General features: G+C 40.1%; 1 protein-coding gene across 6 annotated transcripts; it reads left to right on the top strand.

Annotated features, from left to right (window-relative positions):
- The first annotated feature begins 115 nt into the window (after nucleotides 1–115).
- LOC135501406 (flotillin-1-like) lies at nucleotides 116–17,321 on the top strand. 6 transcript variants are annotated; one of them, XM_064793518.1, is made up of 11 exons: nucleotides 116–240; nucleotides 942–1,017; nucleotides 6,620–6,710; nucleotides 10,716–10,859; nucleotides 11,172–11,387; nucleotides 11,507–11,659; nucleotides 12,037–12,218; nucleotides 12,411–12,456; nucleotides 12,936–13,073; nucleotides 13,403–13,567; nucleotides 13,935–17,321. In XM_064793518.1, the coding sequence occupies exons 1-11, from the start codon at nucleotides 192–194 to the stop codon at nucleotides 13,962–13,964; spliced, it is 1,290 nt and encodes a 429-aa protein (XP_064649588.1). In that variant the 5' UTR covers nucleotides 116–191; the 3' UTR covers nucleotides 13,965–17,321. The 6 variants fall into 6 exon arrangements, with proteins under 6 accessions (XP_064649588.1, XP_064649590.1, XP_064649585.1 ...); XM_064793520.1 differs by lacking the exon at nucleotides 6,620–6,710 and adding an exon at nucleotides 5,648–5,738; XM_064793515.1 differs by lacking the exon at nucleotides 6,620–6,710 and adding an exon at nucleotides 4,523–4,613.
- The last annotated feature ends 40 nt before the right edge of the window (nucleotides 17,322–17,361 follow it).

The following is a 17,361-nucleotide window of genomic DNA, read 5'->3' as shown; positions in this document are numbered from 1 at the left end:
GTTCATGACGTCACGAATATCAATTGGATCAATCAGACCTTTTCCCAACGCTTGCAATGTGCACTCAAGTACACTAGCATTCTACACGAGAAGCCTCCTGGGTTCGGAGCTATTTATGTGTATTGCATCGGCCATCTTTTACATTGGCAGGATATTATTTCTTGGGTTGGGCCTAATTTTCGACCGCAAAGATGGTGTTTTTCGAAACCTGTGGCCCTAATGAAGCCATGGTTGTGTCGGGTTAGTATTTAAGAATCTATATGATGCAACTTCATCGAATACAATACTTCGATCAAAGTGATCTGGGGGTATATTTTCGTTGTTAGATGTTTGTTGACACACCACATATCATGCATTATGCGCATGCATACAACTTCCCTGTACATTTGCACACCCAGGCGTACTTACTCCTGATGGCGGAGAGTGGTTTGAGGAGAAAGTTCTGGAAAATTGTTATACTGTGAGAGTTTTATGGACCTGGCAAAATACTGGGCCGCAGGGCCTGGCCAGTCAAATTCCATAACCTAGTCCGTCCTAGGCCAAACCATGTCCATGATCCACCTTGATCAGAGGCGCAACTTCTCTTCTTCTGCGATCACCATTTACATCATGACGTTAAATCTCTTTCATTAAAAGTGGTGATATAACGCACAGTCTTCTCACGACGTGGCAATACAATATACACGTAATGTTACGTAAATTCTAGTGCCCCGCCCCTTTCAATTTCATGCCATTTCCCGGGAAGACAGCGTTGTTGCAGTTCGTTGCAGGCTGTTTCCTTATCGAACTTGGATCAGAGTTGGGACTGGAAAAAGAATTGACAAAGGTGTCTGTAAGTACTAACTAAGCAGACTGAGGAAAGATCAACAAAAACAGTTTTGATTAACTGGATGATGTACATGTATTAGTTATCACATTGATGTTAAATCTTTTCTGTCTAGGTTGTTGTCACAATAAGCCGTTACTTGTGCCTGGTGGACGAGTGTTTGTCTGGCCTGGAATACAGAAACTACAGAGGTGAGTTTAGTCGAGTACATTCAGATAAATGTTGATGTTATCTTCAGCACTTTTGGATGTGAAGCAAGTCACTTGTCCTAAAAACAAAATGACATCAAGTTGATACATTATTACCTGGTATGGTGTAATCTTATTAGATTGTCAGCAGTCTCACTGATTAAGATAAAAACAATGCCTGTCTTAGAGCTTTTGAAATTCATTTGATTTATCAGATGATGAACTTCTTGTTTGTTGTAACTTTTCTTTCCAGAGCAATATTTTTCAGCTTCGTTTTCTAGGAGGAAGAAGTGACTGTACAATAATCACTTGGCTGATGTTGCGAGTGTAGCCAAAGCAAATAGATGGATCTAAACTTACCCGCACTCATGTAATTAACATACCCCGGTACACTCATCAGGCTGGTCGACTCTACTCGGGTTGACATTCAATTTTGAAAGTGTACAGTGCTTGGCATGACCCTTGTCTCTTCAGGGCATGAGCTACATGTAGAATTCTCAAGAGTCCTGTAACAGTTTTTTGCGAAATTGGGCGGCCTGGGCCAAGTTTTACACTTTAAAAGAGCCCTGCCTCTTACGTTGTTTGTCCTGATAATAATGTCTCCAGCTGGTCGCATCCAGGCAGATGGCGGGATCCTAGTTGACTACGTGTACCAAATGTCATGCAATGTACATTTCATTACTTCAGGCAAACCTATTATTTTACATAAAAGTTTCTAAATCTCATGGTCATGTTTTTGTTTAGGATATCTCTCAATACTTTAACATTGACGATAGAGAGTCTCAATGTTTACACCCAACTCGGTGTAGCAATCTCCGTTCACGGAGTGGCACAGGTAAGAAGATGGTAGCATTGTTGCTGGTTGCATCGTTCACATTACTATGCTTGAACAGTAGTAGTGCATTAACTAATTCTGGAACATCTAGAAAAGTTGAACACGGAAGGGAGGCTTTTGATTTTATATATAGTAAGCAAAACATTCTCAACATCATCATTGGTGTCAGTCTTCTGTGAAATCAACTCATACAATATAGAAATGGAAGTGACAAAAATAATACTGTTTTTCTCCTGAAATATGCAATTCATACATGTATTATATTCAAAAGTGAAAAGGTATAAATAGATAAATGTCTCCGTTATGGGGTGATCGTTAAATTCAGGGTAATTTAAGTTTTCCCTTCAAAATTGGCTTCAAGAAACCTTCCACATTCAATGTAATTCTAGGTGTTCCTAGTGTTTATTTCTTGTCAACTTTGTCATGCATTTTGATGGTGTGGTTCATTGTTTTCTCTCCACTTGGTTATTATAGTTAAGCAGTGTTTTCTCAGTGAGGTAGTGTCCAGTCCTATAGGGGGCGCAGTCACTCACGTACATGAACCTTTCAGGGCTCATGAAGAGGTCAGTTTTAATGTTAATCAATCATGGTGAACCAATCATGTCTCTCAAGATCCAATGTGACATGGAAACATGTATATCAAAAGTCCTCTACCATGATTGATTCTTGATTAAAGTATTTTGAGAAATACTGGCTGCTGCTATTTTTCAAATGGACTCTTCTGATTTTTTGCATAGTCGAAAAAAAGCTACTCCGAATAAAAATGTGAACGATCGATTGTACTTTTCATGTTGCTACAAGGCCTCTTTCACCAGTGATGGCAAGCAGTGAATCACACCAAGCGTACCAGCCGCTACATTTCCAGACAAGGTGCCCCAGGTTCTCCCCTTGCTGGTATCAGGCCGCCCTTCCCCACCACGGTTTTGGTTCACGGTTCATGGCTGTAATGTTCTCTTTATCTAGGCTAACGCTGAATGTTATGACCCTGAATATTGACAGTGTTAATGTCACAACCGCCCTCGGAGTCGCCATTAGTGTTTTGGGAGTCGCACAGGTAAGAGCCTCAGCCACTGAACAGAATTATGATATAACTTTTTATTGGTTTGGCTATTGCAATAATTATTGCTGTTTGAACAGGAGAGGTTTTGCTGCAGCAACCGCGTGTGACAAAGTCTCTCGTTTGGGGTGATCATTGCAGGTGCTTGCGACAAGAATCCATCATGAATTGTTGCAACCCCAGCGATGACCGGTTTTAGCCACAGATAAGCTATCTATGTCAGATTGCGGTGATCATAATCTCTCCTTTGCGACATGCTTGACCGTTCCATTTCATGTAAATAACGTTGACATTTATCATTCGCAGGTTTGAAGCATGGAGTGCAAAAGAATGATGTCGAGCTCTGGAGCTGGATGCATTTTTTCCCTGGGGTGCATGCCTTGTTTCTGTGGAAGAACATTACATGTCTATTATTCTGAGAGTATAAGGGTGATTTTGAACCCCTCAATGTTCCAAATCTTGAAATGATATTTTGCAGTGATCCAGTGCTTTCCATTTTGCTAACAACTACCAGCCTATCAGTTCTTTCAGAGAAAAAGCTTCACAGACAAATATCAAAATGTTTCTTTTTTGAAGAATTCAGGCTTAATTCTTAATATTTTTAATTGACTTGATACTAAAATCCAGCCGGCACTTTTTATTTAGGCTAACTTTGAACACATTCACTTTGCCCATTGAAACGCCCAATGTATACTCAGCACGCGGCGTTGCCATCTCCGTCCGTGGTACAGCACAGGTAAGGTCAATGGATCCACATTTCACTAGTTTTTGGTTGCATCTGTCCTTAGCGTGTTTTCATTTTCTCTGTGGCACTTATTTGAGGAATCTGTGTAATAGTGGTTGTCCCCACATTCTGAGCACTAATGCTTTTTGTCTCGGCTTACTCCCCTCGAGATTTGTTTCGTCTAGTCACTGGATATTTGATTTAACGATGGCTTGCAATAAAAATGGGAAAGGCTCTGTCATTAGTGTCCAAACTTATGTGGGTAACAATGACAAACTGTTTTACTTTGCGCTACGGTAGCCCTTGGTTAGTTAGGTCCTAGTTAGTCTTAAAATGTTACTCTGAAATAGTTAATAAACACCAACAGAAAGTTGCTGGTTGATGTTGTGCGTAGTCACCCCTACATGTAGCCATGCAATTTTACCGTAAGTTGAAAATATAGCAAAAATGCTTTCAACGTTAACACGTTTTTTGAGAACGAGTGGTATTTGGGTGGTTTCTTATTTGTAAATTCTGTGTTTTGGTTGTGACATGATGGTATTGCCTTGATATTTTGACATCCTGCCCCAATAAGTTCATACCCCACGCTGATAGGCAGTGCTTTGCTGAGAGGTTGGAGAGATGTTGGTGTCATCAGTCATCTTGTGTGTCGAGATGTATTCTGGAGGTGCTTCTGAGTCTTGGACTTGGTATCATAAGCTGTGACTGAGATTGTTGTCCAGTTCATGAGACGTGACTGAAAGCAAATTAAAGGCATGCGTTTGTGAGCCTGTACTAATTGGTAATTACCTCTTTTCCCCATAACTAATAATACAGTTCTTTTCCTTACTTCAAGTCAATTTGTTTCAGGCTGTCGTTTCGATATTCAATTCCCGTTTTTTCTCATCTGCAGGCTCTCCCTTAATGTAATGACACTGGCAATTGAAAGTGTAAATGTGAATACCTCGCATGGCGTGGCAATATCCGTCCAGGGGGTAGCACAGGTAAGGGTAAAGTAATGCTTTCCAGGTGCATTTAGCCGAGCCACTCGACCCAGGGGTACCCTCAGTTGAGGGTCAGTCCTGAAAATTCCGTGACATTTTTGCTCTCGACGGACATTTGGAAAGGTTTGAAATGAGGGGAAGGTCTGGTAACTGCTCGTCCTCACTTACTGGACCTTGCTCCTCCCTTGGTCTGCCGCCTTGTGGTCTGTGGCCTAATGGCAAACTGTTTTCATCCCGCATCTGACTTATCTCCTTCATCCCAAAATCAGTCTCATTTTTGGCAACCTGTATCCTAAAGGACCACCCTGAGACCTTGAATTGAGAAATATCAGGGCACCCATTTCAGAGCCACTCTGGCCTTGGAAGGTCTTTGTTCAATTTGAGTCTTGTGTGCCTTGTTTACTGTGCCAGGTAGAGGAAGTGTACCAGTCCTTCACCTCCTTTAACCCACGGCCACACCTTACAGTTGAGTTTCGTTGTGCAAAATAGTAATAACCAATTGGCTTTCTAGTATTGCAGGTTCGCTACTGGAAACTGCCAAATGTTTGCGGATTAAATGATCGAAAATTGCAACAACAAAAAAACAATGTTGATTGAGAAAAAACAAAAGTAATTGGTCGAAAGCAATTTGCTCTCCACCAGAAATAAAAATAGCGAATTTATTCATTTCATTTCTTCTTTTCTTTCATTTTCATTTTTTCATTTCATTTCTAAAATGGTGTGAAATTTTGGCGGTTTCAGTACTTAGTGTATTGCAGAAAAGACATTTGAAGTTATCAAGTGAATTTGCAGCAACAGGTCTCAAGTTCATTACTGCTGAGCGACTGCTGTTAAGTCATTCAGATCTGACTTTGAGCATGATTTTAACTTAAGACATTCTTACTTTATTTCAGATTTTAAAACGTCTCTGCTCAGTACACTGACTTACCTGGCATTGCTACGCTAGTAACCTTATACAATGTCCATTGATGTCCCTCAACGGATTTGAAATAGCCTCTCCCCCATATATCTCATGCTATTGAATCTGTCTTCAGGCTTACTCTAAATGTTCTGACATTGAATATCGTGAGTGAAAATGTGAATACGTGTCATGGTGTTGCCATTACTGTCCAAGGGGTTGCTCAGGTAAGACTGGGAGTGTGAACGATTAATAAAAATAATCAGGGATATAATTTCCTCTTTGTGAAGAACACTGTGCACATCTTTCCCCTCTTGCTAATGAAGTAACATCCTCACTGACTAATGAGGGGGTATGGTCTTTTGCGGGATGCCCCCTCCATAAAACTATTCCCCCCTTTATTATCTGTCTCTGGTGCTGTACCAGAGTTCTAGTTACCAAAAGGTGTCTATGACTAGAGCCTCCCTTTTGTAAGTAGTACACCCACACTCTTCAGAACGCTGATCTCAAATTAGTTATTTTCATGCAATTTGACCTCTGTAATCAGGACACCTCCCTTTTAAAGTATAGCTGATTGCATGACGTATTAACAGACAGTGTCTGAAAAGGTAACTGAGCCATCTGAAACCATATCTGACAAGTTTCTTTGAATTTCAGCTTGACCATCTTGACTATGTGGACTCAAGTGATGATGGTGGACAACAGATCTTTCTTTTACTTTATAAATAATCATGATAATTGCATGGTACATAATGAGAAAGGATTACTGCGTGTGCTCTGTTAAATGGTGGTGTCTTTAGCCTTCAATTTGTCGGGCAATTTTAGGGTATGTGGCAGTATCATGTGTCCAATAGGTCAGTGGCTGAGGCTCTCAGGTCATTGGTCTCTGTCCCAATGTTTATTTCTGATACCCACCATTTATTTGAGCAATCACTGCACCTTGGAGATGATACTTAATAAAAGCTATGTGACGTCTTCCTCAGTTGTTGCATATTGAGGTGAGAATGTATGATATTCCAGCTGAAGAGTGGGTGGAATTGAATGATACGAGATATGAGGTCTGAAAGTAGGGATGGTGTTCAATTCTTGATATTCTATGTATTTCTAGGATAGAACTGAACACCATGACTTTGACAATTGAAAGTTTTCATGTGACTACACAACTTGGTGTCCCCATTTCTGTTATTGGGGTCGCTCAGGTAAGAGTGCTTGGTTGTTAGGCAAATCACTCGGGTTGCTAGGTAATGTCGCCTGGTGACTAGCATAAACTATCTAGTTACTAGGCTTTCTGTCTGTTGCCTAGTGACAACAAGTTGTGGTTGCCTAGCAACAATTGGTTGTATCTGTGGCTCTCCAACTTCTGGACAAAATATTTTGAGTTTTAGTCTAGTTTGTGTGTATTTATTTATTTCATCAAACAGACAAGTAGAGCTTGAAACTGAAAGTGTCTTGGCTGTTGGGTATTTGATTCACTTGCAGTCTGACTCTCCAAATGTCCAATGAGTCCATCCCTCGGGTTGTAGAGATCTCAAAACAACCTGTATTTTGAATGGCGGTGTTCTTAATTTTGGTTGCTAAGAAATTGATGTATTTCTTTAAAAGCATGATGAATTGAATATGTCACACAAGTGGTTTATGGAAAAGATGGGTCCTGGCATGCATGGGTCAGGATGCCGCTGTTGATGGTAAGGTTGATGCTCAATAAAAAAGCTGGCAAATTCTTGAGAACCCAATCCCTTGATACTTTAACTGTTGGAGAGCTGCTGTTGTGTAGAATGCATTGTGGTGTATGTCAGATTTCAGTTGACTCAGAACCTGCAGGATTTGACCGATGTTCGTGATTGCTGGAACAAATGTGGTGCAAATTGGTTGCATTTGAGTGAGTCTGTGATGGGCTATCTGAGGTCTGGTGAAGCTAACCTTTATTCTATGCAATTGCTGATCCTTTGGAGATGTGAGTTTTTTTAAAGGCAGGGACCGTGGCAGTGTTCATGTATGACTCATCCAGGTTGCTAACTAATGAAGATTACCATAACACTAGATTTAGCTGATGCACTGTGAGAACCAACTGCGGTGCTCAAGGAGTGAATGTCACAAGAAGAACTCGCAATGGTGTGTAGGGCGATGCTAGTTCTCATGCAGCTTATATTCTTGTTCTGCTGGAATGCAATCCCTGTTCGGTATTGTGCCGCATTTGAATATAGGTCACTCCAGCAGTATGCAAATTTAGACATTTCCAAAGACATCTCTGTGTGTTTGCAATACAGTTCAGCTTCGGTGACGGGTCAAATCCTGCGAGGGGAGGTCATTTCATGAATGCTCCTTTGTTTGAGAATCCCACTGCAAATTTCTTTCCGTTGTGAGGATTGATGTCTGGCCTTGCTTGTCACCGGTGAGTCCCTATTCAACGCCATAATTACATCTCTGCCCTAATTCCCTGTACAGACAAGTCTCTTTCTACTCAGAGAATAGTCTGAAACACTGTGCACATTGTTTTTAGGTCGCAGGAATTATGCAAGGTTGCTGCAAGCATCCCTCCTGAAAAATGCACAGCTTGCCATTTTTGCTGGGTTTTTAAAAACAGCCGCACCACATGTTGCCAAAATATCACGATTCTGGGATGAAAAAAATCGAGTGTTGCATCGCAACCAATATTTTGGTTCTGTGTGGCACTGATATTCAGCTTTGCACGAAAATGGCAAGTGGTGTGTTCCCTCAGTTCGTATAGCTTTTCATGGTTCCTCCTGTTTTAAGACACCCCTCCCCCATTATTGTTAGTATGAATGATCAGCAAAGTTTCATGGTATATTTGTAGTTGTCTGTGTGCTTGTAAAGTTGATGTCTGTTTGTTTGATTCTTCAATTGTGAAGCGAGATTTGGAGATAGAGTCTTCTTGCGGTTCTTGGGCCTGTCAACCATGAAGTCTCTTGGCCCAAGAGGACTGCTTGGTGGTATTCATCTTGTGAAAGTTGAGGTTCGATAGGTGTTGACTCAGTAATTGGTCACGGAGGTCGTTCTTTATCTATTGGTTCAGTCGGTTCATTGATATAGCGATGCAACCTTTTGCTCCATTCCCTATTTCTTAAAAACCGATATTGCTACTAAGGTAGAATATAAGAATTGATATTTCATATATCGGCTTTAACGGCAACTGGCTAACCGCCCAGTGGTTGATCATCCTGGCAGTCCTGAAGGCGTTTGTTTTATGTTGGAAGAAGTTTGTGTCTCAAGGACAACAATCAATCTCTCTATTCAAGGGTCTGGTTCAGGCCATATATCCTAGCTCTTGCCCTGTCATTGCTTGCTGATTGCCCCCAATATCCCTGATGAGAGTGGCGGCTGGTTTATCATTGCTCTCTTGTTTAGTTTCACTTAGTTTTTTGTACAAATGTGTTTTACTTTCATGCCACTTTAGTTTGCCAACTACAGTAAACCACAAAGTTTTCACACCTTTTATTTTTGTGATTCGCGAAATTTTCTGAAAAAAAGTAAAAATTTTGCTATTTCTATTTTGGCGGATTACGAAATTACTAGTTTTTTCCTATCAAATATATTTTTCGCAATTTTTACTTTTCTCAGTTATCTGAGAAATCCGCGAAAAATAAAAAAACGGCCACAAAAATTTGTTAGTTTCCACAGTGTTTTCTTTTGTTGCTTGAAAACTGAGGGATTGAGATTTTGTGTGTATTTTAAGTATCTTGCCTGACTAAAATTCTAAAATGTGGACAAATGAACCACGTCTTTAAAAGTATTCTTACCACAGCATATTCACACACATTCTCTCTGTCTCTCTTGTACTTTCTCTTCTAGATGGTCATCCTAAACAGCGTCTTCTGGCTTCCAATAGCATTCAGTCAGGTTTAAGGTCATCAAAAGAAAATTTAGCAGTAACAAACGAAAATGAAAATGTCACGACATTTGGGCGGAAGATGGGTTGTTCTAAAATCTCAAAGTGTTCAGAAGCTTGGGCAGCTTTCTCATCTCTTCCAAGTTGAATCAAAGATGGGCTGGGGGACGCATTTGTCATGAAATTTGTCCAACGGCCTGCCTATTTTGTTTAATGACAATTGGATGTTTTTTTGATGTTTAAACCTCACTAGAAGCTGGTGGACACCAGTGGTCGCTGGTTGTTGGTAGTGTAGCTGTTCAAGTAGAATAATATCTGTTGTGCTTTTCCAGATCCTGGTCCCTGGCACCTGTTGTCGTCTGCATGTCACCATTATACTTTGTCCGATGCTTAGAACTGCCAAATTTTCGCAGGGTGTTATATTTTCGCTAAAAACCTTGGTTTGTGAAACATTTTTGATTGGAAAATAGATTTTATTGGAAATCAAAAACAATTAAGACACATAGGCCAAGGGGGAGTCAGGGTCCAAACGAACCCTCTTTTTGGTATTTTTCAAAACTTGATGTTGAAAATTCCTTGTGCTAATAGTGAAAAACATCTTTCAATTGAGTGCAAATCCCTTAACTTTTGAAAAAGCATTGCGTAGATTTGGCAGTGTACTGTTCACGTTTCACTGTCTAGGACCCAGGGGCTTTGGCAATAGTGAATTATGATGTGGTGGCACTTATTGAAATGACGATTTGAGTTCTCAACCAGATGTTGCTTCTCCTGACAGTGATTTTTGTAATATTACTGAAGTGAACAATAGGAGGCCCAAGGTCTGGTGTCGAGAAGAAAAAGACATTTTCTGTTCAGTATAAGAGTGTACCACAGAGAAGTGATTTTATCAAGCGAAGTGCTATCTTGATTGCAAATGAAAAAATTGCTTGTCCAATGGGCCAGCTCCTACTCTCAAACTGAAATATCACTGTCACTAAAGCACACCCTGGTAAAAGCTTGGTTATGTTTCTGTCTCGCTTCTTAATCATATATTTTATGTTCTTCCGATTGTCTGATCTTAATAGCATTATGATGAAAACATTGCATCATGGTGTAATATAATGCTTACGTTTGCCTTAGCATTTTGCTTAGATTTGACTTCGAATTGTGTGATATAAAAACCAGATGCATAAAGTCTTCCTGGATTGTGGTTTATTTGCTGTTTCTAAACTTGAAGTAATATGACTATGAATGCCATCGCATCACAAAATGAAATCCGATGATTTTTCAAAAATCCAAAGTTTCTAAGAATCTGGTTATGATCTCTTGCTCCTCTTTGATAGTGTCATGGTTTCTGATGTACAACTTTTCATCCTAGGTGAAGATTCAGGGTCAGAACCAAGAGATGTTAGCGACAGCCTGCCAGCAGTTCCTTGGCAAGTCTGAGGGTGAGATCAGGAAGATCGCCCAAGAGACACTCGAGGGTCACCAGAGGGCTATCATGGGGAACATGACTGTAGAGGTAATGACTTATTACTGTTAGGTTATGAGAATGATCAGTATTTTAAACTGACCTGGGCCTATCGCCAGGGTCAGAACTGTGTTGGCCACAGCCTGTCAGTAGTTCTGGGCAATTCTGGGAGGCCGGGGAGAGGGAGATCAGAAGGCTTGCACAAGAGGGCAATCATTGGAAACATGTTTTGGTGAAGACTAGAAAAATTTATCAATCTGGTTATGTTTGAGCATAGTTCTCTTTTATCAAAAGTCTGCTTCCTCGTAAATGATGTCAGTTGGTGCTAACGCAAAGTTACAACATGTTTACCTGTGATTTCAGGAAATCTACAAAGACAGGAAGAAATTCTCCAAGGCGGTGTTCGAAGTCGCTTCCTCCGACTTGGTGAACATGGGCATCAGCGTAGTCAGTTACACGCTGAAGGACATCCGTGACGACGAAGGTTACCTCAAGTCCCTCGGTATGGCCCGTACAGCCCAGGTGAAGAGGGATGCCAGGATTGGTGAGGCGGAGGCGAGGAGGGATGCTGGAATCAAGGTAGGTGTCACTATTGTGGTGGCAGGGGAGCCTGGCCAACAATCTGGTGTTTTGATTCTCTATCGTTAAAAAAGTTTAATGGTTGAATACCCAGGCTTATGTTTCCTTGAAATTTTCAGGAAGCAATTGCAGAAGAGCAGCGCATGGCCTCTAGATTCTCCAACGATATCCAGATCGCAAAGGCCCAGAGAGACTTTGAACTGAAGAAGGCAGCTTACGACATGGAAGTACAGACAGAGAAGGCAAAGTCTGAGCTTTCTTATGATTTACAGGTAAAAACATTACCAATCTCTAGCTTTGTGGCAAATTTTTATCAAAGTCTATAAAGTAGAGCTTCCCATCATGATTTGCTTCATGTCTTCTGCTCAGAATGGTACGGTCTCACTCTCTGTTGATAAGCGCACAACCTAAACTCTGGTGCCGCACAAGCTACGTTAGGTTACACAGCTCGTGGTCAATCATCTATGCAACCTAGGCAAAAGGTTGTGTGCTCAAAAGTCACACACGAGGTACCACACAGGTATGAACATCATGACAAAAACAATCCTGCATACATCAAACACGAACATAAGAAGAATATAATGGCGTCACCTTCTTGATTAGTTTCATCTCCCCACAGTGGTAAATTATTATTATTTTCCTCGTCCAGGCCGCCAAGACCAAACAGAAGATCAAAGAGGAACAGATGCAGATTAAGGTCGTCGAGCGTTCGCAACAAATTCTGGTCCAGGAGCAGGAGATCACACGAAAGGATCGTGAATTAGACGCCATGATCAAGAAACCAGCCGAGGCTGAAAAATACAAGCTGGAAAAATTGGCTGAGGCCGACAGGTAGGTGGTGTGGATGTCGTAGCATTCATAAAATGTTGAGAAAAAAAGTTTCAACTTTTCAATACATATTATCAAACAGAGGAACCTAATTCTGAATTCCCTGAAATGTTTAATGCAGGAAGCTGGCAAGTTCATTTCTGTGTTTTTAAAAAAAATCTGATTCGAAATGTAATCCTCTCTGTCCTATTCCAGGAATCGTATCATTCTAGAGGCGGAGGCAGATGCTGAAGCTGTCAAGGTATGTTAAAAATGGGCCATATATCCTAATTCTGTTATCCCTGTACCGGCGATCATTTCAGTACGCATATGGCTTTAAAAAGTTTTATAGAAGAAGTGGAGAAGACTGACTTGTGAAGAATGACTGGAAAAGATTGATGAGAGAAGAGTGACTAGAGAAGAGTGACTAGAGAAGAGTGACTAGAGAAGAGTGACTAGAGAAGAGTGACTAGAGAAGAGTGACTAGAGAAGAGTGACTAGTGAAGAGTGACTAGAGAAGAGTGACTTAAGAAGAGTGATTACAAGAGTGTCTAGAGTCCGTAGAGAAGGGTGACTTGAGAAGAATGAGGCCTTGTTTGGAAACATGAAAGATAAAGTTGAGGACATGAGGCTTAATGAATTTAGCACCCTTGGCCTGCTAGCGATAAATTTGGCTTGGTATACACTAACAAAGTTAGATGTTATTGTGTAATGTTGTAATGACGTATTTCAATCCTGCAGGTGAAGGGAGATGCAGAGGCGTTTGCCATCACACAGAAAGCCAAGGCTGAAGCTGAACAGATGGCCAAGAAGGCTGATGCCTGGAAGGACTACCAGGACGCTGCCATGGTCGACATGATTCTGGAAACCCTACCCAAGGTGAGTGAAGATGAGCTCTTCCATGTATACGTTGGGTTCCTATCCAAGGATTTAAAGTGAGCGTATCTGTAGACCCCATAAGTTCGGATATTCAAACATAAAAAAACCTAACCAATGATGCAGACTTGTCAATTTGCTGGCTGTGTGATTTTGTACGGGTAACATCATTGACGTCATCAGCAGTAGGCGTTGTCAGCGCATGCATGGGCCCTGAACAGGTACATGCCTCGCTGCTCCGTCTACAGATATTTATCAAATGTCTGCTACCCAATTGCTTTTCAAAATTAGGATTGAGTATTTTGTAAATTTGAACCTCCTTCCTCCTTCAGATTGCCGCAGAAGTTTCTGCGCCATTGGCCGAGTGCAAGAAGGTGACCATGGTATCCAACGGTAGCGGCTCAGTTGGAGCATCCAAGCTTACTGGTGAAGTGATGGACATTATTGAGAGGATGCCTAAAGTTGTTCAGGCCATGACCGGCGTGGATATTTCCAAGGTGAGAAATCATTCTCCTGTAATATCATTCAAACTTCTAATCAATAACATTGTTCGGTGCATACATATTCAGTTCGTTCATTGCTCTGGCTTTCTGCGCATGCTCGTTAACGAACCAGAACATGACCAATTTTTGTTCTAGTCTTACCCAAATAACTGTCCAACATAGGATGTCATAGAGTCGTTGGAATTGATTAAACAAAAGTTGAAGCCTGGTGCCCCATCGTCGAAAATTCATTTACAGTTGCACATAAGCTGCCAGCTATAATCATGGGGTTCTTGCATCGATATTTAATCTGCCTAGTTCAGGAGTTTAATAGAAATGTTTGTTTTTTTGAATCCTCAAACTTCTGTTTCGTCTTTTCCAGAGTATGAAGACAGCCATGCGCCGTTCATGAAGAGATCGTAACCGGTAGATGAGCTTTCGATGCAACGCAACCAATAGACAAATCACTTAGTTGGCTATCCGACTTGTTATCATGGAAACTGGACTTCCTGGTTACCATTATCTTAATTGTAAACAACTGTCATATAACCAAAGGTATATTAATGTTCCCTTAGCTTAAGGTTCCTTGAATTGTACACATTTTTGTTAATGAAATATATTAAAGATATGTTTGAAAAAGTCCAAAAAATTGAAAATTGAAAAATTACTCAGGCAATGATGGAAAGTAGTTGTAGTTTAAGGAACCTTAAAAGTTTTGAAATAGTGATTTTGATATAAATCCAAAATCATAATCCCAAGATTCCGGGGTATTCCGTGAATCATGATATTTTCTCATCTTGAAATGTGTGACTGCATGTATTTGTGTAAAAGAATGAAATTTGGTGTATTTGATGTAAAATGATGTATTGAATTGGTCAGAAATTTGTCAGCATCTTGCCCAGAAACACACTTTATAAAGATATTGTTTTAAAAACCATGTTACAGGTACATGTACCGATCAATCTTTCGCCAGAAGAGGGATTTGGCAATGATTACAATGACAGATGTGGGGAGCAAGTATGATTTTCTGATCCGAGAACTCTGTCTGAAACCCCTTTACTGTACCACATGTTTTAAAGGAGAAAAGAAAAATGCCTCTTCCGGGGATGGTTTTAAAACATGCAAATCAATTCTGTGCAAATGATTGCTGGCTCAGATTCTGACTCTATCTCTTGAGCTATATGATGAATTCGGTTCAGAAATGCCATAAATCTGTTGCAGATCTGAGATGCATTTTGAGTCTAGAATTCTATTAACATAGAAGTGCATCAGAAATAATGTGATATTTCAGATGTGGTGTTCATTGCATTTTGCTGGACCCAACTCTTCATATGGACCTACAATAAAAGAATCTTTGTAAATAGAATATAGAATCAATGGTTAGTGTGTTCAAATTGTCAGCATTTTTTCATGTGATACCTCCGTAATAACCCTAGAATATCCCAGTTTGTCTATTTGTTGCAGTCTTAGCTCAAACCTAGTCATCCCTTGGCAGCCAGAATGGAATATCCAACTTTGAGTGTTACTGTATTAACGGACGAGTTCATTATGGCTGCAATTGGGTGTGCTTGCCTAATGCAATATAGCGTAATGTAAATAATGCCTTGTCTGTCGACTGATGCAGCAACATTATCAGTTATAGTATTCATTTTCATTCCTGCACACTTTCCTGAGAATTCGCCTGTTGCTAGATCATCAAACATGACAGTGAAGTGGCTGAACTTCGTCAACTTGTGGGATCAGACACTGTTAAAAATGATGTCATGCTGCAGTTTCTGTGGCATGACGTCATTTTCAACAGTGTCTGAGCCCATCACTTGGTGAAGTTCGACCATTCCATCGCTTGGTACACTGATCTGGAAAGAGGGGAATAACATGCTGTTCAAAATCAAAAGACCTTCATATGGTGTTTATGGCTTTTCCCACAGAATAATTGGATTCAGGGCTAGGGAAAAATTTGTCCTTCATTTCCTTCAAGTTCCTTAGGGAAAAATACATAAACATGTCATGCGTGTCTGTTAACCTGTTTTCAAATGAAGAGATTTGTGGCATAGGCTTACTTAAATACTTAGAAAATGATCCCCAGTTTACTAAACTCATCCTTTGTTGCCGGACATTTCTAGTTTTGTTAATGAGTGAAGGACATAATTGACTGATTCTTTGCTTGTTTCTGACTTGTTGCACATCGTACGGGGAAGTAAGATGTACTTTCTTGATTTGTATTTTAAGATATTTTATATGATTTATATTTATTATCATTGTTTGTACTTTCTCTTTAGTTATGAGTTGGAAGGAGAGCTCACTTAGGTGTGATCTCAAATTGACAACTGGTACTGTGCATTTTGATCGTCTGTTGGGGTGAAATGTACAGGTGACTTGGTGTCAGCTTGAGGTGAAAATGTGCCCCAGTTATGAGGTATCAATCTTTGATATTCTTTATGGTTCGAGGGCTGCAGAATTTTACTCAATTCAGAACAACCAACACCTGCTAAAGAATTTAGAGGGAAAAAGCACAACATTTCTCAAACTGGTTCAAAAATCGCTTTGTTACGCTTCCAGACTAGTCTCATTTAAACTGTTCATGATAACTTGCAAAGTTTTACCTGTGCATTCATATGCAGTGATCTGTATTAAATGCACATATCACTCTGATCAAGTTATGTTGAAATGTACATCTGCAGCGCTTGCTTTTGTAAAATTGTGGTGTCAACTTTATATCATTCAATGTATGAATATAACTTTCATGTCACCCAAAGTTTACTTGAGTTTCATGTACATCCAATGCAGTAAACTGTACACAAATATACATGTGCTTCAAGTAAAATGTAGTGGAAATGTACTCATTGGTGAAGGATACTATATTTGTATATTTTTATGACCACATTTATCATGATTTCTATTTAAGATTGAATTTTATATTCTGTGAATGGTTCTAATGTCGTGGAATGATTTCGTCGTCATACATGTACATGTAGGTCAAACATAAAGTGTGAAATGTACTGCATGCGGAAGAAATGTGCGAGTCGACCATGATTCTGTTGATAGCATGGGTTTTACTTAAGCGCAGATGTTATGAATTCAAAATTTACATTTTGAAAATGAAAGTATTTGAAATGCCTTCCACGGAAGCTGTATGCTCCCTGTATGTCACAGATTTTGGCCTCCTTCCCATTGTAATGTCTCTGTCCTCGCCGCTGTATAGGCTAAGTAAACAAATATGGAATGCAATACAGGTGTGTAAATGTTAAGAGTTCGAAGCCAGTGTCTAAGTTTCTCTGCTCTATTAGCTGGATCCCAGGGAATCGGTCATCATACATGTACATATGTACTTAGCATGTATGTGTATGTTAAAGGGCCTTGGGGTGAGGTTAATACAGGAGAATAACCTGTGACACAGTGTGTACATGTACATATATTTCAGTTACACCCTTTCTAGACTGAGGGACAAGAACAAAGTTGGATTTAGGCGAACACTTCTGCCTGGTTGGTGATGTTGAAACCAAATTAGACCAGAGAAGGTCAAGTAAATACATCATGAGACTGCAGCATGTGGCCTGATGAATTTGTCAGGGATGGATGATCAAGATCCGTTCTCTTGGCTTCTGACATTTTCATGACCCTCAATATAGTAAACTATCAGAAAACACTTCCTAAAAAATTCTATGAAGACACAGAGAATCTTCAACGATGTAAATTGTGTATTGGTGTATGTTAGGTTGTCTTTCAACTTCTAGACGTATATTAGAGAAAATAAAAGAAATCTCCTTCATATTTGGCTTCTTCTTGATTCCTGACAAATTCATCACTGC

This window comes from Lineus longissimus, chromosome 17 (genome assembly GCF_910592395.1).
Source record: "Lineus longissimus chromosome 17, tnLinLong1.2, whole genome shotgun sequence".
In the NCBI taxonomy this organism is placed as follows: domain Eukaryota; kingdom Metazoa; phylum Nemertea; class Pilidiophora; order Heteronemertea; family Lineidae; genus Lineus; species Lineus longissimus.
This window is presented reverse-complemented; position numbering and strand designations above follow the sequence as displayed.

Excerpts from the sequence above, each read along its gene's own strand:
- LOC135501406 (XM_064793518.1), top strand. The coding sequence starts at position 192 with ATGGTGTTTTTCGAAACCTGTGGCCCTAATGAAGCCATGGTTGTGTCG. Across the intron at positions 12,457-12,935 it reads CAGATGCTGAAGCTGTCAAG|GTGAAGGGAGATGCAGAGGC; the intron begins GTATGTTAAAAA and ends TCAATCCTGCAG. Across the intron at positions 13,568-13,934 it reads CCGGCGTGGATATTTCCAAG|AGTATGAAGACAGCCATGCG; the intron begins GTGAGAAATCAT and ends CGTCTTTTCCAG.